This window comes from Physella acuta, unplaced genomic scaffold (assembly GCF_028476545.2).
Source record: "Physella acuta isolate Inbredline_101_S28 unplaced genomic scaffold, ASM2847654v3 ptg001978l, whole genome shotgun sequence".
NCBI classification, from domain to species: domain Eukaryota; kingdom Metazoa; phylum Mollusca; class Gastropoda; family Physidae; genus Physella; species Physella acuta.
The window spans coordinates 134,801-157,659 of NW_026733483.1; the positions used below are offsets into that span (position 1 = coordinate 134,801).

The 22,859-nt window shown below is 43.4% G+C and overlaps 1 protein-coding gene across 1 annotated transcript in view; it reads left to right on the forward strand.

Moving 5' to 3' along the window:
- The window catches only part of LOC131931478 (uncharacterized), a 57,241-nt gene that overhangs the window by 23,461 nt on the left and 10,921 nt on the right, over positions 1–22,859 (forward strand). Inside the window, exons 9-18 of the mRNA XM_059288289.1 lie at positions 1,696–1,836; positions 2,232–2,367; positions 6,410–6,480; positions 7,068–8,415; positions 18,002–18,163; positions 18,510–18,596; positions 21,209–21,327; positions 21,531–21,635; positions 22,147–22,227; positions 22,641–22,783. Coding sequence (XP_059144272.1) covers positions 1,696–1,836; positions 2,232–2,367; positions 6,410–6,480; positions 7,068–8,415; positions 18,002–18,163; positions 18,510–18,596; positions 21,209–21,327; positions 21,531–21,635; positions 22,147–22,227; positions 22,641–22,783 — 2,393 coding nt within the window. The remainder of the gene's footprint in view (positions 1–1,695; positions 1,837–2,231; positions 2,368–6,409; positions 6,481–7,067; positions 8,416–18,001; positions 18,164–18,509; positions 18,597–21,208; positions 21,328–21,530; positions 21,636–22,146; positions 22,228–22,640; positions 22,784–22,859) is intronic.

Genomic DNA, 22,859 nt, shown 5'->3' on the forward strand with positions numbered 1-22,859 from the left:
AATAACTTAAAGTTGTATTTATTTGTAAGCGGTCAACCTAAGGTGCAGGAATTTTAAATGAATGTAAAGTTAAGCAACGAATTATCTCCCATTTTGAAATCCAAACACCAAAGTTGGTATTCAGGGGAAATAGCTTTCACAAAAATAGCTAAATTAACCAAGTGTATCTAAGACATGTTTGAAAAACACAATAAAACGCTTTAAATTTCATTACGCAATAATTATAATAAATCTTTTATATTAGCTATGTAACCTTGTAAAAACAATATATTTTACTTATTGAATACTAAACTGTATGTTTTGTTTGAAAGTCTAAAAACGGTAACTTTATTATAACATACTTCTATTCAATTTTGAGGACATACAATTATTTTCATGATGTATTACGAGATCTTAGATAAATTTTGGATCCCCTAAATTAAGGGACGTCTTTCAAAAAGTCATACACGGATAACTGTATAAAACAGGGGTCGGCAACCTGCGGCTCTTTTGATGTCAAGATGCGGCTCTTCAGCTCCATGCACAAATATCAATAACGAACCGACCCGCGGCATGTCATACGCCGCTATTTAGTTGTTTATTTTCTACTTTTCAGTAATAATGTACCAATGCTGCCACTGAAAATATTTGCTTTAAAACACTATCAGTAGGTCGTTAAGGACGATACTACCCCCACCCTCCTTTCCCCCAACCCTTCCCTACACCCCCCCCCTCCCCGTGAAAGCAGCCTCCTCTTAGTTACCTCCCCTTAGTTTAAAATCGTTTGAAACTAAATTATCTGCCCCTTATAGCCGTCACTAAACCCGGCTCTACGAATGTAAACATTTAGCGTGAACCACAGCTCACCAGACCATGTAGTGGTGGGGTGGTAGGGAGCGTGTTTACAGCTTGTTTTCTAGCGTCTCCAAGAGGAGACTTTTATATATATATATATATATATATATATATATATATATATATATATATATATATATATATATATATATATATATATATATATATATATATATATATATATATATATATATATATATATATATATATATATATATATATATATATATATATATATATATATATATATATATATATATATATATACGAGCCGACCCGCGGCGTATCATACGCCGCTATTTAGTTGTTGTTTTTTCTACTTTTCAGTAATTCATAATTTGTGAATTCGACACTACCAATCCTGCCACTGAAAATATTTCTTTAAAACACTACTAGTAGCTCGTTAAGGACGATACCCCCCCCCCCCCTCCTTCCCACCCCCTCCGTTAAAGTAAACTCCACCTAGTTACCCCCCCCCCCCCCCTTTACGTTTAAAATCGTTTCAAACTAAATTATCTGCCCCTAATAGTCGTCACTAAACCCGGCTCTGCTTGTAAACATTTAGCGTTAACCACAGCTCACCAGACCATGTAGGGGTGGGGTGGTAGGGAGCGCGCTTACAACTTGTTTTCTAGCGTCTCCGAGAGGAGAATTATATATATAGATAGAAGATAGCACCAGCCAAACGATCAGTCTGTATATCAGGGGCGGTAAGTCAACCTCAGACATTTCTCAGCTCATGAAAGTCGCTATGTAATTTAAAACCGACCAGGAAATAAAAATGTAAGTTTGGGATTAAAGGCTGATAATTAAAAAATACAGATGGCTGATAATAATTACTGTTTTTTCTTTTGTTTATAGTTTCACACCGAGGGAGTGACCCCTGACCCCAAGATGTACGGACTTATGCAGCGCTCGTTCAAGTATTTGTTCCAGCTGAAGAAGAAACAAGGCGCTCAGAAAATTGTCAAGGCTTCGTTCTTGGAGGTCTACAACGAACAGGTAGCTGACGTAATTTAAAAAAAAAAAAAAAAAAAAAAAAAAAAAGGTAGTTGACGTAATTAGTTTGTATAACTTTCCCCCTTTTTGCTGAGTAAACTTTCTTGGCTAGATTTGATCAGCTTTTGTTCACAATTTTTACAATCGAGTTTTTTTTATCAGAATTTCCTCCCTTTCTTTTCCTTGTTGGAAAAGCAGGTTCTACAACTCTGGTTTGAAAAAGTTCATTTGAAATGTATAACAATGGTTGCGTAACCGATACTGGGTTGGGTGTTTAGGTATTGTTAAAAGCAATCCGAACGAGATAATCGATTATCATTGTTTTAACTGAACATACGATATCTTTCGCTGATCTCAAACATAGGCGAGCAGGTAAAATCAATCAATTTTTGATGCAGGTGATCGATTTATTGAACAACAGCCAGAGGCGCTACCTGACGGTCAGGTGGAGCAAGAACAAAGGATTTTATGTGGAGAACCTTTTCACTGTGGAGTGTCAGACGCTGGATGATCTGATGGCTGTACTGGAGGAAGGTTAGGGTTGGGGTTGGGTTAGGGTTGGGGTTGGGTTAGGGTTAGGGTTAGGGTTATGGTTATGGTTATGGTTATGGTTATGGTTATGGTTATGGTTATGGTTATGGTTATGGTTATGGTTATGGTTATGGTTATGGTTATGGTTATGGTTGGGTTAGGGTTAGGGTTGGGTTGGGTTGGGTTGGGTTAGGTTAGGTTAGATTAGGTTAGGGTTGGGTTAGGGTTGGGTTAGGGTTGGGTTAGGGTTGGGTTGGGTTGGGTTAGGTTGCGTTAGGTTGGGTCTGGGTTGGATTAAGGTTGGGTTAGGGTTGGGTTGGGCTGGGTTGGGTTAGGCTGCGTTAGGTTTGGGTTTGAGTTGGGTAGGTCTGGGTTGGGTCTGGGGTGGGTTAGGTTAGGTTGGGTTGGTAAGAGTTGGGCTAGGGTTTAGTTAGGGTTGGGTAAGGGTTGCGTTGGTTTGGGTTTGGTTAGGCTTGGGTTAGGGTTGGGTTAAGGTTGGGTTAGGGTTAGGTTAGGGTTATGTTGAATTAGGGTTGGGTTAGGATTGGATTAGGGTTGGGTTTTGATTGTGTTGTGATGGGTTACGGTTTGTGTTGCGTTGTGTTTTGGTTGACTTTGGGTTGGGATTAGGTTGGGTTAAAATTGGGTTAGGGATAAGGGTTAGTCTAGGTTTAAGGTTGAGTTAGCGATGTGGGTTAGAGTTAGTGATTAAGATTTTGTGGAATGCCGACACTCAGGGTTAGCGTTTTTCTGTTGTTGAGTGTTAAAAGTTGAAGTTCAACATGTTCAAGTAGTTCGATCTAGAGTGAGAATAAGCGTTTGTACATATGTGGGGTTACTGTGCGGGGTAATGTGTGTGGGGCTAGTGTGTGGGGTTAGTGTGTGGGGCTAGTGTGTGGGGTTAGTGTGTGGGGTTAGTGTGTGGGGTTAATGTGTGTGGGGCTAGTGTGTGGGGTTAGAATGTGGTGTTAATGTGTGTGGGGTTAGTGTGTGGGGTTAGAATGTGGTGTTAATGTGTGTGGGGTTAGTGTGTGGGGTTAGTGTGTGGGGTTAGTGTGTGGGGTTAGAATGTGGGGTTAATGTGTGTGGGGTTAGTGTGTGGGGTTAGAATGTGGGGTTATTATGTGTGTGAGGCTAGTGTGCGGGGTTAATATGTGTGGGGCTAGTGTGCGGGGTTAGTGTGTGTGGGGCTAGTGTGTGGGGTTAGTGTGTGGGGTTAATGTGTGGGGTTAGTGTGTGGGGTTAGAATGTGGGGTTATTATGTGTGTGAGGCTAGTGTGCGGGGTTAATATGTGTGGGGCTAGTGTGCGGGGTTAGTGTGTGTGGGGCTAGTATGTGGGGTTAGTGTGTGGGGTTAATGTGTGGGGTTAGTGTGTGGGGTTAGAATGTGGGGTTATTATGTGTGTGAGGCTAGTGTGCGGGGTTAATATGTGTGGGGCTAGTGTGCGGGGTTAGTGTGTGTGGGGCTAGTGTGTGGGGTTAGTGTGTGGGGTTAATGTGTGGGGTTAGTGTGTGGGGTTAGAATGTGGGGTTATTATGTGTGTGAGGCTAGTGTGCGGGGTTAATATGTGTGGGGCTAGTGTGCGGGGTTAGTGTGTGTGGGGCTAGTGTGTGGGGTTAGTGTGTGGGGTTAATGTGTGGGGTTAGTGTGTGGTGTTAGAATGTGGGGTTATTGTGTGTGTGGGGCTAGTGTGCGGGGTTAGTGTGTGGGGTTAGCGTACGGGATTAATATGCGGGCTTGGAATGAGTGGTTATTATGTGGAGTTACTGTGTGCGAGTTAACGTGGTAGTTGACCATTTGATACCACCGATGACGTGTACATGTTTTGGTCCAGAGACCCACCAGAGTCAAAACACAAGTGCTACATCAATATTCTTGGTCATGTATTGTTAGCACTCGATCCTAAATATCTCGCTGACTCTTCTGGTCATTCTCCATCTCTCGCCAGTGGCGTCATCAGGGTTTCTGTATCGTGGAGGTAACGTCAGAGTCAGGACTGTTATGAAAATCACTGACTCGTCAATTGAATGATCAATATATTTAGGATCAAATCAATTGATCAAGTTTACATTCAGTTGTGATTAGTAAATATAGGAATAAACTAATTGGTAGTTTAGTTATAAGTGTTGTTGTGTGTGTGGAGCGGGGAGGGGGGGAGGGCGTGTAACAAGCGCCCATATAAATCCCAGTCACACAACAAAGCTTGTGCGGAGTGTCATTTCCGGCCACAAAGTAAAAATTGTTTTGCGGAAATTTTTAAAAAGTACTCTACCGTCGCCACGCTTGATTAACTACAGTACACGGAGATCAAGATCAAATGTATCTATTTGTCAACATTTACACTACCTATATAGGAGCAGAGCACTTAATCATTCCTGGCTTAAGTGTAGTCGACAAATTACTGTAATGTCTGATTGAAAAAAAAAGAACGATAACCCAAGCCGATCGATTGAATGAATACCAATACAACAGTTCAGAAGATCGATCAATCGATGGCAGTAATCACCAGCAACTTTTTTTTCAGATATGCATGACTTCATTGAAAACAGCACACAACAGGAGAATTGTAAGCTTTACTCTAAGCCAGGGGTCTCCAAACTACGGCCCGCGGGCCGGATGCGGCCCGCGAGGTCCTCTCACCCGGCCCGCGGAGATCTTTTTGTCCACGGAAAAACGTTTGTTGGTGATGACTGAGGAACTTTACCCAGAAAAATCGAAAACATGCCTGGAAGAAACTAGCCCCCGAACTGAAAATTAATAGTTAATGCGGCCCTCGGACTGAAAAGTTTGGAGACCCCTGCTCTAAGCTAAGGAACCTTAACTTAAGGCGACACTAGTTTCATCAATTGTAAGCTTTACTCTAAGCTAAGGAAACTTAACCTAAGGCGACACTAGTTTCATCAATTGTAAGCTTTACTCTAAGCTAAGGAACCTTAACCTAAGGCGACACTAGTTTCATCAATTGTAAGCTTTACTCTAAGCTAAGGAACCTTAACCTAAGGCGACCCTAGTTTCATCAATTGTAAGCTTTACTCTAAACTAAGGAACCTTAACCTAAGGCGACACTAGAGTTTCATCAATTGTAAGCTTTACTCTAAGCTAAGGAACCTTAACCTAAGGCGACACTAGAGTTTCATCAATTCACCACTGCATGTCGTTTCAAATGCTCGTCTTCAAATATATCTCCCGAAGCAGGTAGTTAAAAGTCAGTTGTAGATTCAAGTTCCTAGCGTAGAGTTAACTACCCCTGGTCGCAGCCTCGAGCTAGTGACCACTAAAGAACCGGATGAGATAGAAACTCTGCATGAGGTAAAAAACTGTTGGTAAAATCGATGGCACTTGTAGAAACAACAAACCTACCAAGGCTGAAAAATCTATTTTAAACTTTGTAAACACGTCGACAAAATACCGGAAAAACAAAAGAGCTATAAATAGAACCCAAGTGTGGAGAAAACAAAGACATGTTTGAGACACATTTCCCGTAGGCATTGTTTGTTCCACCCCACACCCCCACACACCCCCACACAATCCCCCTTTAGCCGTAACCCTTGTGGTTCTATCTTTAGGGAACACAAACATCCCCGCCTGATTATGTAGGTACCACGGGTCGCCCAGTCGTTAAATGGTAATCAATATCTTTAAGCGGCATTTCATTAGCGTCCGCTGCGTGGCACGCTAGTCTGGTGCTGAAGTGTAGGCCGATGGTGCGGCTTTTGGTTGTGTTGTACTCGTGGTTCAACTTCGTTTTCTCAGTTCGTCAAAATATCGTTAGGTTGTGGTTAGCTCAAAGATCGTCTGTTGGATTATCGTTTTAATTTTCGATAGCAGAATATTGAGTTACTCCTTTCTGTTCTTCAAAGTGTCGTGTTAAGTTTTGGAAAGCAGCAAATTTTATCAGCTAGTCAATTTATCGCTGTGGATGTTGTAGAGGTAATAGAAGTGAAAATAGAGACGATAGTTATTAAAAGAACACGCATCAGGGAATGGTATATTTAGTGTCAAGTTGTCAAACAATTGGTGTGGTGTATGCAAATGTGACAACAGAACACATAGGTTTTCACGGAGTGTTGCTTGCAAGAGACCGAGGACTCGAGAACTTGCGAGAACTGAAGAAAGTGATTGCCAAGTGGATTTTAAAATCTACTCCTGACGGTCGTGCGATTCTTTAGAGAATGTTGACATACCTGAAGTGAGCAGTAGAGTGCTTCAGTTTCCGTGATGTTTTGTGCACAACAAATATTCGCGTCCTATTGATCTTAGATCTAACCTAAGAGAATAGGATGTGAAGTGTTTTCATGGAAGAGGGACAAATAGCGCTCAAAGTCTTTTCGACGGATTTCAGTGGGAAATTGTCTTCTGTAATCTGAACGCTGACGAGCTGAAGTAGAACAACCAATTCCATACAGGTTAATATCATCTAGTCAAGAGGTTCAAACCTCTATCTGATACTGCTGGCAACTATACAAGTGCTATGGGTCATATTATTCTTTCCTTATCAAATCTTGTCTAAGCAGATAACTTAAAGTCTCAATATCTATCGAACATTTCTGGGAAACGCTGTACCAAATATATCATACTCATGAAAAAACTTTCTTAAAAATATCATACTTCAAGATAATTTCTTCCACAAAGATCTCTGGGACAAATTCTTCCAAAAGTATCATCCTCTGAGAAAAGTACAATAAAAAATATCATCCAATAGAAGAAATTTTCCCACAAAAACCATCTAGTCATTTTTGAGAACGGAATACAAAGTGAGCCGCCATTTTGTTCTCGTGACGTTTTGTTTTCTCGTGGTAACGAGATTAACGAGATGAACGGCAAACGGGACCAGGAGAGACCGACCAACTACCCGGGCAAGAAGCGCCACCTGCCGGTCCACGGCAACTTCCAGGCGTCCTGGCCGGCCAACCAGCGGATGCTGTCTCGTGAGACGACCCACCAGCGGGACCTAGAGATGACCCGTGCCCGCAGTGGCACCGTACCGTCCTTCAGCAGTTTGGAGCCCAGGGTCAGACGTGCGAGCGCCAGCGTCCAGCACTACAGTCCGATTCCAGAGAAGCCAGGCGTTTCCAAGCCGCATCCGGTGGTCCAGAAACAAAACAACTACCTTGACGTCAACGATGTGGCTTTAAACAGAGAACCTGAATTCCGGAGACATTCGTACGATTACGTCACAGGCCGCGGGGCCCAGCGCCACCAGGCGGTATACAGAGCCAGGCACTACAGTGATTACAATGTGAAACACCCTTTTGCTCAACACGACGAGACGAGGTTAAGCCACGCCCATTCAATGAACGATAACTCTAGTGTCATAAATCAAAGGCCGGATGTTGATCAGCGTGTTAACGATCAAAGACCGGAAGTGAGCAACACAGGGGGCGTCAACCAGGTATATATAGCTCGAGCTGGTGAGCTGGGTAAAACACCAAACAAGGACCACAACCCAACGTTCGCCAGCCTAAGACCGTCGACCACGACCAACCCTAACGGGTACAACTTGAGCCACAGCGCGCCCAGTGACGTCTTCAAGCTAGACCTGTCCAACCTCTCCAGGTCCGATTCCAGCGACAGTTTCCCCAGGTACGACTCCGACCCCCCCGAGTACGACTCGGACCCCCAGGACGAGCTGCCCTCAGGCCGACACAACCTGCCGACTGACGTCACCCACGTCCAGCAGGAGAGTGATGGCCACCACACCGACGACAACATGGACGAACCCTTCTACATCAACAAAACGGACGGATTGCCTCCCATATACGGGGGCGGGGACACCCCACAACAAGAGGAATCTCAAACAGATGAAACCGGAAATGTGCAGTACGTTTTGAGGAACCGTAACTCTCATGAACTTTCGAACAATTCCGGTGACGCGGATTCGGAAGGCGAGGCAATTGATACGGACGCTGAAGCCAAGTACGTAGGCGGGGACGTGTACGTGTTTTACCTACAGACTAGCGAGGGGGAACTCGTTGGTCCGCTCCAGTTTGACGTAGAGGATGTTCAGATAGGACTTCCGGTGCCAAGTGAGGTAGAGGCTAATGACCAAGGTGATGTCCCTTTATTTTCTTCTTTAGTCAACTAGATGCTGTTCTATATGCTATTCTAAAGGCTGTTGTTTGTATGTGTCTATGTTTTAGAGATAAGAAATCCCTAATCGGTTGAAAATGATGGGTTGCATGTGATAGGGCATTATTTATGAGGCAAATAGAATTCATAATTCCTAATACGCTTATTTTCAAAAAATAAATTATTAAATAAAAATAATTTTTAAAAATTAATAATTTCTTTTAGTGAGCAAAAAAAAAAAAAAAAATCGTCATGAAAAAAATGCATTTATTTAAATATTAACTTCTCTTCCCTTATTTCAAGGCAATAAAACAGCCGAACTCTACTTCATCTGCTCTATGCACATTTATACTTCAATATCTGGCTTCAATTAGACGAATGTTGACACCGCTCTCAGTTTATGTTATACCTTTATTACAACTACTAAAATAATATTTGAACACTATTCAATGATAATAATATTTGTAAAAAAAATGTAGAAACGCTAACACTTCAAAATGTGTGTAATTAAATGCGTGGTTAAATTAAGTTTGGTTTAAATATCTCACTGTGTGTTTGGATGTTTGAGTGTGAGATGGTGTAGGCCTACGTGTGTAGTTTTACCTCCATTATAACCGCCCTATTAGCAATTCTCTCTGTCTAGTGAAGTGTAACGCTTTCTGATGTGTTGGCCCAGTCTGGCCCACCATTTGTTGGCCCATTGTGCCTGGCCCCACCATTTATGTGCCCCACCATTTGTTGGCCCTGTCTGCCCCACCATTTGTTGGCCCACCATTTGTTGGCCCTGTCTGCCCCACCATTTGTTGGCCCAGTCTGTCTCACCATTTGTTGGCCTACCATTTGCTGGCCCAGTCTATCCCACCATTTGTTGGCCTACCATTTGCTGGCCCAGTCTATCCCACCATTTGTTGGCCCACCATTTGTTGGCCCCACCATTTGTTGGCCCCACCATTTGTTGGCCCACCATTTGTTGGCCCACCATTTGTTGGTCCACCATTTGTTGGTCCACCATTTGTTGGCCCCACCATTTGTTGGCCCACCATTTGTTGGCCCACCATTTGTTGGCCCACCATTTGTTGGCCCACCATTTGTTGGCCCACCATTTGTTGGCCCACCATTTGTTGGCCCACCATTTGCTGGCCCAGTCTGTCCCACCATTTGTTGGCCCACCATTTGTTGGCCCACCATTTGTTGGCCCACCATTTGTTGGCCCCACCATTTGTTGGCCCCACCATTTGTTGGCCCACCATTTGTTGGCCCACCATTTGTTGGTCCACCATTTGTTGGTCCACCATTTGTTGGCCCACCATTTGTTGGCCCAGTCTGCCGGGCCCCACCATTTGTTGGCCCACCATTTGTTGGCCCACCATTTGTTGGCCCACCATTTGTTGGCCCACCATTTGTTGGCCCACCATTTGTTGGCCCACCATTTGTTGGCCCAGTTTGTCCCACCATTTATGTGCCCCACCATTTGTTGGCCCTGTCTGCCCCACCATTTGTTGGCCCACCATTTGTTGGCCCTGTCTGCCCCACCATTTGTTGGCCCAGTCTGTCCCACCATTTGATGTCCCACCATTTGTTGGCCCAGTCTGTCCCACCATTTGTTGGCCCAGTCTGTCCCACCATTTATGTGCCACACCATTTGTTGGCCCTGTCTGCCCCACCATTTGTTGGCCCACCATTTGTTGGCCCTGTCTGCCCCACCATTTGTTGGCCCACCATTTGTTGGCCCACCATTTGTTGGCCCACCATTTGTTGGCCCACCATTTGTTGGCCCCACCATTTGTTGGCCCAGTCTGTCCCACCATTTGATGTCCCACCATTTGTTGGCCCAGTCTGTCCCACCATTTGATGTCCCACCATTTGTTGGCCCACCATTTGTTGGCCCTGTCTGCCCCACCATTTGTTGGCCCAGTCTGTCTCACCATTTGTTGGCCTACCATTTGCTGGCCCAGTCTGTCCCACCATTTGTTGGCCCACCATTTGTTGGCCCACCATTTGTTGGCCCACCATTTGTTGGCCCACCATTTGTTGGCCCACCATTTGTTGGCCCACCATTTGTTGGCCCACCATTTGTTGGCCCACCATTTGTTGGTCCACCATTTGTTGGCCCACCATTTGTTGGCCCACCATTTGTTGGCCCACCATTTGTTGGTCCACCATTTGTTGGCCCACCATTTGTCGGCCCACCATTTGTTGTCCCAGTCTGCCGGGCCCCACCATTTGTTGGCCCACCATTTGCTGGCCCAGTCTGTCCCAACATTTGATGCCCCACCATTTGTTGGCCCACCATTTGTTGGCCCACCATTTGTTGGCCCACCATTTGTTGGCCCACCATTTGTTGGCCCACCATTTGTTGGTCCACCATTTGTTGGCCCACCATTTGTTGGCCCACCATTTGTTGGCCCACCATTTGTTGGCCCAGTCTGTCCCACTATTTATGTGCCCCACCATTTGTTGGCCCTGTCTGCCCCACCATTAGTTGGCCCACCATTTGTTGGCCCTGTCTGCCCCACCATTTGTTGGCCCAGTCTGTCCCACCATTTGATGTCCCACCATTTGTTGGCCCAGTCAGTCCCACCATTTGTTGGCCCAGTCTGCCGGGCCCCACCATTTGTTGGCCCACCATTTGTTGGCCCACCATTTGTTGGCCCACCATTTGTTGGCCCACCATTTGTTGGCCCAATCTGTCCCACCATTTATGTGCCCCACCATTTGTTGGCCCTGTCTGCCCCACCATTTGTTGGCCCACCATTTGTTGGCCCTGTCTGCCCCACCATTTGTTGGCCCAGTCTGTCTCACCATTTGTTGGCCTACCATTTGCTGGCCCAGTCTGTCCCACCATTTGTTGGCCCACCATTTGTTGGCCCACCATTTGTTGGCCCTGTCTGCCCCACCATTTGTTGGCCCAGTCTGTCTCACCATTTGTTGGCCTACCATTTGCTGGCCCAGTCTGTCCCACCATTTGTTGGCCCACCATTTGTTGGCCCACCATTTGTTGGCCCAGTCTGTCCCACCATTTATGTGCCCCACCATTTGTTGGCCCTGTCTGCCCCACCATTTGTTGGCCCACCATTTGTTGGCCCTGTCTGCCCCACCATTTGTTGGCCCAGTCTGTCTCACCATTTGTTGGCCCACCATTTGTTGGCCCAGTCTGTCCCACCATTTGATGTCCCACCATTTGTTGGCCCACCATTTGTTGGCCCTGTCTGCCCCACCATTTGTTGGCCCAGTCTGTCTCACCATTTGTTGGCCTACCATTTGCTGGCCCAGTCTGTCCCACCATTTGTTGGCCCACCATTTGTTGGCCCACCATTTGTTGGCCCACCATTTGTTGGCCCCACCATTTGTTGGCCCACCATTTGTTGGCCCACCATTTGTTGACCCACCATTTGTTGGCCCACCATTTGTTGGCCCACCATTTGTTTGTCCACCATTTGTTGGCCCACCATTTGTTGGCCCACCATTTGTTGGCCCACCATTTGTTGGTCCACCATTTATTGGCCCACCATTTGTTGGCCCACCATTTATTGGCCCAGTCTGCCGGGCCCCACCATTTGTTGGCCCACCATTTGTTGGTCCACCATTTGTTGGCCCACCATTTGCTGGCCCAGTCTGTCCCACCATTTGATGCCCCACCATTTGTTGGCCCACCATTTGTTGGCCCACCATTTGTTGGCCCACCATTTGTTGGCCCACCATTTGTTGGCCCACCATTTGTTGGCCCACCATTTGTTGGCCCACCATTTGTTGGCCCACCATTTGTTGGCCCACCATTTGTTGGCCCACCATTTGTTGGTCCACCATTTGTTGGCCCACCATTTGTTGGCCCACCATTTGTTGGCCCACCATTTGTTGGCCCACCATTTGTTGGTCCACCATTTGTTGGCCCACCATTTGTCGGCCCACCATTTGTTGTCCCAGTCTGCCGGGCCCCACCATTTGTTGGCCCACCATTTGCTGGCCCAGTCTGTCCCAACATTTGATGCCCCACCATTTGTTGGCCCACCATTTGTTGGCCCACCATTTGTTGGCCCACCATTTGTTGGCCCACCATTTGTTGGCCCACCATTTGTTGGTCCACCATTTGTTGGCCCACCATTTGTTGGCCCACCATTTGTTGGCCCACCATTTGTTGGCCCAGTCTGTCCCACTATTTATGTGCCCCACCATTTGTTGGCCCTGTCTGCCCCTCCATTAGTTGGCCCACCATTTGTTGGCCCTGTCTGCCCCACCATTTGTTGGCCCAGTCTGTCCCACCATTTGATGTCCCACCATTTGTTGGCCCAGTCAGTCCCACCATTTGTTGGCCCAGTCTGCCGGGCCCCACCATTTGTTGGCCCACCATTTGTTGGCCCACCATTTGTTGGCCCACCATTTGTTGGCCCACCATTTGTTGGCCCAATCTGTCCCACCATTTATGTGCCCCACCATTTGTTGGCCCTGTCTGCCCCACCATTTGTTGGCCCACCATTTGTTGGCCCTGTCTGCCCCACCATTTGTTGGCCCAGTCTGTCTCACCATTTGTTGGCCTACCATTTGCTGGCCCAGTCTGTCCCACCATTTGTTGGCCCACCATTTGTTGGCCCTGTCTGCCCCACCATTTGTTGGCTCAGTCTGTCTCACCATTTGTTGGCCTACCATTTGCTGGCCCAGTCTGTCCCACCATTTGTTGGCCCACCATTTGTTGGCCCACCATTTGTTGGCCCAGTCTGTCCCACCATTTATGTGCCCCACCATTTGTTGGCCCTGTCTGCCCCACCATTTGTTGGCCCACCATTTGTTGGCCCTGTCTGCCCCACCATTTGTTGGCCCAGTCTGTCTCACCATTTGTTGGCCCACCATTTGTTGGCCCAGTCTGTCCCACCATTTGATGTCCCACCATTTGTTGGCCCACCATTTGTTGGCCCTGTCTGCCCCACCATTTGTTGGCCCAGTCTGTCTCACCATTTGTTGGCCTACCATTTGCTGGCCCAGTCTGTCCCACCATTTGTTGGCCCACCATTTGTTGGCCCACCATTTGTTGGCCCACCATTTGTTGGCCCCACCATTTGTTGGCCCACCATTTGTTGGCCCACCATTTGTTGACCCACCATTTGTTGGCCCACCATTTGTTGGCCCACCATTTGTTTGTCCACCATTTGTTGGCCCACCATTTGTTGGCCCACCATTTGTTGGCCCACCATTTGTTGGTCCACCATTTATTGGCCCACCATTTGTTGGCCCACCATTTATTGGCCCAGTCTGCCGGGCCCCACCATTTGTTGGCCCACCATTTGTTGGTCCACCATTTGTTGGCCCACCATTTGCTGGCCCAGTCTGTCCCACCATTTGATGCCCCACCATTTGTTGGCCCACCATTTGTTGGCCCACCATTTGTTGGCCCACCATTTGTTGGCCCACCATTTGTTGGCCCACCATTTGTTGGTCCACCATTTGTTGGCCCACCATTTGTTGGCCCTCCATTTGTTGGCCCACCATTTGTTGGTCCACCATTTGTTGGCCCACCATCTGTTGGCCTACCATTTGTTGGCCCAGTCTGCCGGGCCCCACCATTTGTTGGCCCACCATTTGTTGGCCCACCATTTGCTGGCCCAGTCTGTCCCACCATTTGATGCCCCACCATTTGTTGGCCCACCATTTGTTGGCCCACCATTTGTTGCCCCACCATTTGTTGGCCCACCATTTGTTGGCCCACCATTTGTTGGCCCACCATTTGTAGCCCACCATTTGTTGGCCCCACCATTTGTTGGCCCAGTCTGACTGGCCCCACCATTTGTTAACCCAGTTTGCCGGGCCCCTACCATTTGCCGCGACAACCCCGGGCTTTAGACTGAAAGGAAAGAGAGCTTTGTTTTGAATTAACATCTCCATCGAACTATCGACCGTACACGGGTAGAGCTATGTTCCTGATTGGATCTTTTTTTTTAGTCAGAGTTATCGAACATCAATACGACGAGTTGGATGTTTGAAAGGCGAACAGCGACATAATAAAATTCTGATTTTTTACACTCTCTGATGGGGCAATGAATGATGACATACTGGGATAATAGATACATAATTTTAAAATGGCGCTGCGTTTAATTGAAATTAAGGTTTTTCTGTAAAAAATAGACACAACCTAGGTCTGTATGAATAGACATTTAAATAAAACGTGTTTCTTTTTGGAACTAACATAAACAGAACTAAGTCCTACTAAATTTCCTACTTTTCCTACATTTGAAGATGGACATTTTTAAAAACTTTTTTTACAATTTATAAATGCTAGATTCGACTTTCGATTTTGATCAGCCCATTTAAAAATTGTTTTCACACAGAAGTGAGTTATCAACTGGTGCAAATGGTCGAATAAGATTTGTTGATGCGCTTCGTTTTGTTGAGATTTTTTTTTTACTGTACTTGACTGTGTTTCACTGTATTTGGTTATTGGATTGTAATTGACTATATTTGACTGTATTTGGCTTTGTTTGTATTTGTTTGTATTTGACTGTATTTGACAGTATTTTATTGTAAAGTATTGCTAATGATTGTTTAAGATTACATAGCGTTACCTCGTATTATCGGATTATATCCTAGTATATCGGATTATGTCGGATTTTGTTGGAATATATCGAAGTATGTTGGGTTTTGTTGGAATATATCGAATTATGTTGGGTTTTGTTGGAATATATCGAATTATGTTGGGTTTTGTTGGAATATATCGAATTATGTTGGGTTTTGTTGGAATATATCGAATTATGTTGGGTTTTGTTGGAATATATCGAATTATGTTGGGTTTTGTTGGAATATATCGAAGTATGTTGGGTTTTGTTGGAATATATCGAATTATGTTGGGTTTTGTTGGAATATATCGAATTATGTTGGGTTTTGTTGGAATATATCGAAGTATGTTGGGTTTTGTTGGAATATATCGAATTATGCTGGTTTTGTTGGAATATATCGAATTATGTTGGGTTTTGTTGGAATATATCGAAGTATGTTGGGTTTTGTTGGAATATATCGAATTATGCTGGTTTTGTTGGAATATATCGAATTATGTTGGGTTTTGTTGGAATATATTGAATTATGTTGGGTTTTGTTGGAATATATCGAATTATGTTGGGTTTTGTTGGAATATATCGAATTATGTTGGGTTTTGTTGGAATATATCGAATTATGTTGGGTTTTGTTGGAATATATCGAATTATGTTGGGTTTTGTTGGAATATATCGAATTATGTTGGGTTTTGTTGGAATATATCGAATTATGTTGGGTTTTGTTGGAATATATCGAATTATGTTGGGTTTTGTTGGAATATATCGAATTATGTTGGGTTTTGTTGGAATATATCGAATTATGTTGGGTTTTGTTGGAATATATCGAATTATGTTGGGTTTTGTTGGAATATATCGAATTATGTTGGGTTTTGTTGGAATATATCGAATTATGTTGGGTTTTGTTGGAATATATCGAATTATGTTGGGTTTTGTTGGAATATATCGAATTATGTTGGGTTTTGTTGGAATATATCGAATTATGTTGGGTTTTGTTGGAATATATCGAATTATGTTGGGTTTTGTTGGAATATATCCAATTATGTTGGGTTTTGTTGGAATATATCGAATTATGTTGGGTTTTGTTGGAATATATCGAATTATGTTGGGTTTTGTTGGAATATATGGAATTATGTTGGGTTTTGTTGGAATATATCGAATTATGCTGGTTTTGTTGGAATATATCGAATTATGTTGGGTTTTGTTGGAATATATCGAATTATGTTGGGTTTTGTTGGAATATATCGAATAATGCTGGTTTTGTTGGAATATATCGAATTATGTTGGGTTTTGTTGGAATATATCGAATTATGTTGGGTTTTGTTGGAATATATCGAATTATGTTGGGTTTTGTTGGAATATATCGAATTATGTTGGGTTTTGTTGGAATATATCGAATTATGCTGGTTTTGTTGGAATATATCGAATTATGTTGGGTTTTGTTGGAATATATCGAATTATGTTGGGTTTTGTTGGAATATATCGAATTATGTTGGGTTTTGTTGGAATATATCGAATTATGTTGGGTTTTGTTGGAATATATCGAATTATGTTGGGTTTTGAATTACTTTGCGAAAAGACTTGTTGGGGATACGTAGAGGAAATATCGGTAGGTGAGTGTGGGGGGGGGGGTATGTTCGGATGTTTTTGTGTTGTAGATTGATTTGGTGGTGTTATTATAGCATTATGTTGTGCTGTCAATGTGTTATTATCGCATTACGTTATGTTGTGATTATTCAGCTACACTGTACTTGTATTGTATTGAACCTGTTATTATTCGCTTTTCTGGTGACTCGTACTAACAGAACACTTTCAGTGGAGGGGCAGGTAAGGTATGGGTGGGGGGGGGGGGGCTAGAGGGTGGCATCAGTTTCAATGAAGGGGGGAAAACACTTTGGGCCATGTGACTATAAGAAAATTTAATCCTAAAAACTTTTATTTACATTACTGTATTTGATTTTGATAGATTTTTCAAAGATAATTATAATAGTCTCGTCTAGTAATTTATAATTGTTTGACAATTTTTTGTAACGGGTGGTTTAAATAAAAGGAACGCTGCACAAATTATAACATAAACAGCGGGGGTGGTGATGTATTGTTTTATTAATTTAGTGTTATATGGTGTGAGGTGGGGATGCACCGTCTGGCTATTTAACAATTCTGTTTTATTTTCACTATTTTAACAAATGTTGCCACTTGTTAAAATGTTATTTCTGGAACTCGAGGCGCTCTACCATAGAGTGAGATCGATATTTGAAACGTGATCTACAGCTCTTGTTTTGTCAGTTTTGATGATCTATAATTTACACATGTCATTTTTCCAATTGTCTTGTATGTGCAATTCTTTAGTTATGTGGCGGCCTCGTGCGAAGAATATGAGAACGTTTTGTTGTGGGAGGTGGTGGTAGTCAGTGTTTCTTCCAGACTTTGTTCTCCGGGTTGGGAGGATGGGGGGGGGGGGGGCTTTAAATTTTCTGAGGGGGGAGACGGAGCGCCCCCGAAAAGATGCATGGTGGTGACTAATCGTAACGGTTTATGATGACGTTATATGGTGGGGTGGGTCAAGTGTGTGGTCCTTAATGTGTTACATAGTGTGGGCACGATCCTTTAGTACAATTATTTTATGTATTTCTTATATTATGATTACATTATTTTATAATTTTAAAATATATGTAGACGATACAATTAATATTAACATAAAATAAATTGTATATTATTTCTCTCACCATTCTGCTATGTTCATTATTCATTCCCGGTCTTAATCAACAACTTAGAAATTACAATATTTTTTTTACAATCGCCCTCGCCCCCCCCCCCCTCCGCCATAAATTAAAAAAGTACAATAAGAATGTTAATATGTACTATAATAATTGAAATAGCTCCCGACCTGGACGTTTCAAATACACCCCCCCCCCCCCCCTGAGAAAAAAATGTCTAAAAGAAACTCCTCTGGTATTATCCCTGTATTAAACACAAAGCTGACGTGCTTGATAACGCCCCCCCCCCCCCTCTCCCCCTAACCTCGCACCCCCAGGGCTAAGGAACCGACAGACCGGATCCCACGGGCTGAACGAGTTCTCCAGCCGGTCCCACAGCATCCTCACGGTCACGGTCGACTCGGAGACTCAAGCGGAACCGGAAGACGACAATCTTTACGTCACAAAGCGCGGGAAGTTATCGTTCGTTGACCTAGCTGGTATGTTTTGTGTATTTGTATTTGTATTATGTTTATGTGTGTATTTGTATTCGTATTATGTTTTTGTGTGTATTTGTATTTGTAATATGTTTTTGTGTGTATGTTTTTGTGTGTACGTTTTTATGTTAAGAAAACTTTCCAGTTATGTAGATCGAAGCCAACTTCAGTGATTAATAAAATATTTATTCAAGGTATTATTCTAAAACTTGCAAATAAAATTTTAGCCTTATATAAATTGGTTAAAAAGTTGGGGATGTTAAAAACTTGTTTTTGTGATGTTTGAGTACAGATACCAATGTTGTTTCCCGCCTTCTGCCACGTCACCAAACGATATTTTTATCCCCAGGCAGCGAGAAGGTCAGGGACTCAACGTCCACGGGCGGGCCGGGTATGGTGGAGTCCAACAGCATCAACAAAAGTTTGTTAGTTTTAGGTGAGTCTTGGGCTTACAGTGTTAGTTTTAGGTGAGTCTTGTGCTAACAGTGTTAGTTTTAGGTGAGTCTTGGGCTTACAGTGTTAGTTTTAGGTGAGTCTTGTGCTAACAGTGTTAGTTTTAGGTGAGTCTTGGGCTTACAGTGTTAGTTTTAGGTGAGTCTTGGGCTTACAGTGTTAGTTTTAGGTGAGTCTTGGGCTTACAGTGTTAGTTTTAGGTGAGTCTTGGGCTTACAGTGTTAGTTTTAGGTGAGTCTTGGGCTTACAGTGTTAGTTTTAGGTGAGTCTTGGCTTACAGTGTTAGTTTTAGGTGAGTCTTGGGCTTACAGTGTTAGTTTTAGGTGAGTCTTGGGCTTACAGTGTTAGTTTTAGGTGAGTCTTGGGCTTACAGTCTTAGTTTTAGGTGAGTCTTGGGCTTACAGTGTTAGTTTTAGGTGAGTCTTGGGCTTACAGTGTTAGTTTTAGGTGAGTCTTGGGCTTACAGTGTTAGTTTTAGGTAAGTCTTGCACTTACAGTGTTAGTTTTAGGTGAGTCTTGGGCTTACAGTGTTAGTTTTAGGTGAGTCTTGGGCTTACAGTGTTAGTTTTAGGTAAGTCTTGCACTTACAGTGTTAGTTTTAGGTGAGTCTTGGGCTTACAGTGTTAGTTTTAGGTGAGTCTTGGGCTTACAGTGTTAGTTTTAGGTGAGTCTTAGGCTTACAGTGTTAGTTTTAGGTGAGTCTTGGGCTTACAGTGTTAGTTTTAGGTAAGTCTGGGGCTTACAGTGTTAGTTTTAGGTAAGTCTTGGGCTTACAGTGTTAGTTTTAGGTGAGTCTTGGGCTTACAGTGTTAGTTTTAGGGAAGTCTGCTGCTTACAGTGTTAGTTTTAGGTAAGTCTGGGGCTTACAATGTTAGTTTTAGGTAAGTCTGGGGCTTACAGTGTTAGTTTTAGGTAAGTCTTGGGCTTACAGTGTTAGTTTTAGGTGAGTTTTGGGCTTACAGTGTTAGTTTTAGGTAAGTCTGCTGCTTACAGTGTTAGTTTTAGGTGAGTCTTGGGCTTACAGTGTTAGTTTTAGGTGAGTCTTGGGCTTACAGTGTTAGTTTTAGGTGAGTCTTGGGCTTACAGTGTTAGTTTTAGGTAAGTCTGCTGCTTACAGTGTTAGTTTTAGGTGAGTCTTGGGCTTACAGTGTTAGTTTTAGGTAAGTCTGCTGCTTACAGTGTTAGTTTTAGGTGAGTCTTGGGCTTACAGTGTTAGTTTTAGGTAAGTCTTGGGCTTACAGTGTTAGTTTTAGGTGAGTCTTGGGCTTACAGTGTTATTTTTAGGTGAGTCTTGGGCTTACAGTGTTAGTTTTAGGTAAGTCTTGGGCTTACAGTGTTAGTTTTAGGTGAGTCTTGGGCTTACAGTGTTAGTTTTAGGTGAGTCTTGGGCTTACAGTGTTAGTTTTAGGTGAGTCTTGGGCTTACAGTGTTAGTTTTAGGTAAGTCTTGCACTTACAGTGTTAGTTTTAGGTGAGTCTTGGGCTTACAGTGTTAGTTTTAGGTGAGTCTTGGGCTTACAGTGTTAGTTTTAGGTAAGTCTTGCACTTACAGTGTTAGTTTTAGGTGAGTCTTGGGCTTACAGTGTTAGTTTTAGGTGAGTCTTGGGCTTACAGTGTTAGTTTTAGGTGAGTCTTAGGCTTACAGTGTTAGTTTTAGGTGAGTCTTGGGCTTACAGTGTTAGTTTTAGGTAAGTCTGGGGCTTACAGTGTTAGTTTTAGGTAAGTCTTGGGCTTACAGTGTTAGTTTTAGGTGAGTCTTGGGCTTACAGTGTTAGTTTTAGGGAAGTCTGCTGCTTACAGTGTTAGTTTTAGGTAAGTCTGGGGCTTACAATGTTAGTTTTAGGTAAGTCTGGGGCTTACAGTGTTAGTTTTAGGTAAGTCTTGGGCTTACAGTGTTAGTTTTAGGTGAGTTTTGGGCTTACAGTGTTAGTTTTAGGTAAGTCTGCTGCTTACAGTGTTAGTTTTAGGTGAGTCTTGGGCTTACAGTGTTAGTTTTAGGTGAGTCTTGGGCTTACAGTGTTAGTTTTAGGTGAGTCTTGGGCTTACAGTGTTAGTTTTAGGTAAGTCTGCTGCTTACAGTGTTAGTTTTAGGTGAGTCTTGGGCTTACAGTGTTAGTTTTAGGTAAGTCTGCTGCTTACAGTGTTAGTTTTAGGTGAGTCTTGGGCTTACAGTGTTAGTTTTAGGTAAGTCTTGGGCTTACAGTGTTAGTTTTAGGTGAGTCTTGGGCTTACAGTGTTAGTTTTAGGTGAGTCTTGGGCTTACAGTGTTAGTTTTAGGTAAGTCTTGGGCTTACAGTGTTAGTTTTAGGTAAGTCTTGGGCTTACAGTGTTAGTTTTAGGTGAGTCTTGGGCTTACAGTGTTAGTTTTAGGTGAGTCTTGTGCTTACAGTGTTAGTTTTAGGTGAGTCTTGGGCTTACAGTGTTAGTTTTAGGTGAGTCTTGGGCTTACAGTGTTAGTTTTAGGTAAGTCTGCTGCTTACAGTGTTAGTTTAGGTGAGTCTTGGGCTTACCTTTTAGACAATTAGTTTTTATAGTTTTATTTTTTAAAAATGTCAAAATCCACGTCTCTCTCTCTCTCTATCAAACAATTGCACAGGTAACTGTATCTCTCACCTGTGTGATTCCAAGAAACGTCAAGGTCATATCCCGTACAGGGACAGCAAGCTGACCAAACTGTTGTCAGACAGCTTAGGGGGTAATGGTATCACTTTAATGGTGAGTTGAAGGGTTTATGTTAATGTTGTGTTGGGCCGGAGGGGTGGTGGGTATTCGTTTATCTTTAATAATGGATAATGGGATCCCTTTGAGTTTTACGGTAAAGGGGCCAATTTAATTACATGTCGAGGTATTGATGTTACCTTAACAATGAGTTGAGAACAACGGAATACCGCTGATATATTTCCCAACGTTGTCACCAGATTGCCTGCATCACCCCCTCCTCCTCCAACGTGACTGAGACCCTAAACACCTTACGGTACGCCAGTCGGGCGAAGAAGATCAAAACTAAACCCACGGTGAAGATGGTGAGTAGCTTCTGCTTTGGCGTAATAGATGGTGAGTAGCTACTACTTAGGCATACAAGATGGTGAGTAGCTTCTACTTTGGCATACCAGATGGTGAGTAGCTTCTACTTTGGTATTCGATCATTATTGCCATACATAGCTGTGAATCCTGTAACCAGAAAGACTCTACCTCACCTACACCATGGATGGTCTGTAGGTTATTATAGAGTATTGAGAGGTATGGATAGCTTGGACATTATGTTAGTACTGTGATTGTTACGTTAGTGACAGCTTACTGTAGGGACGTTGAGTTGCTACATACAACCTATGCCTACAACATGGTAATAATTTAATTTACAGGGGAGGTAATCCATGTGTCAAAATTAATTACGTCCCTTGTTGATTTAAAAAAATTGTGATTGGTAAAATGTATAATTACAGTTTTTTAAGATTGTTTTGTTTTGCCGGTTGCGACAGTAATCAATAATTGGATTTTATTGATTGATTAGTTTGATTGATTTCTTTATTTTAGGACCCTCGTGAAAAACTCATCTTAAGTCTCAAGAAAGAAGTGAGGATATTACGTCAGGAGAATCACTACCTCCGTCAACAGGTAGGTAGACAGGGATAGTGACGTCAGCCAGTAGGTAGACAGGGACTGTGACGTCAACAGGTAGGTAGACAGGGATAGTGACGTCAGCCAGTAGGTAGATTGGGTGAGTAACGTCAACAGGTAGGTAGACAGGGTCAACGACGGTCCCTGAGATCACCCAGCTCTGATGGGTACCTGACTCACGTTAGGGTAAGTGAAGACGACTGGACATAGTACCAACCACACTATCTCATCATATGCCGAAATCATAGAAACAGGTAAAATTTACTTCGCCTGCCCCATTGACCGCCAGGTTCGAAAGGGTAATTTGACATTTTAATATGGTTAAATATATTTTAGGAATGAAATGCTTACCGCGTACGTCTAGACTGTTACAAAAAAAAAAAAACAACTTCTCTCTTGTTATAATGTAGCTTGACTTCCCGGCCAAACCAAAGGGACAACTGCAAAAAGAAAACGACGAAAAGTTCCGGAAGTTCATGAAGGAGCAGACGCAGAAGGAGACTGGGCTCTACGACATGTTGCAGGAGTACATGATCGAGAACGAGGCTCTCAGGTAACTTCCGGCTACACAATAATTGTTGTGTCCCAGAGGTAACTTCCGGCTACACAATATATTTGTTGTAGATCAG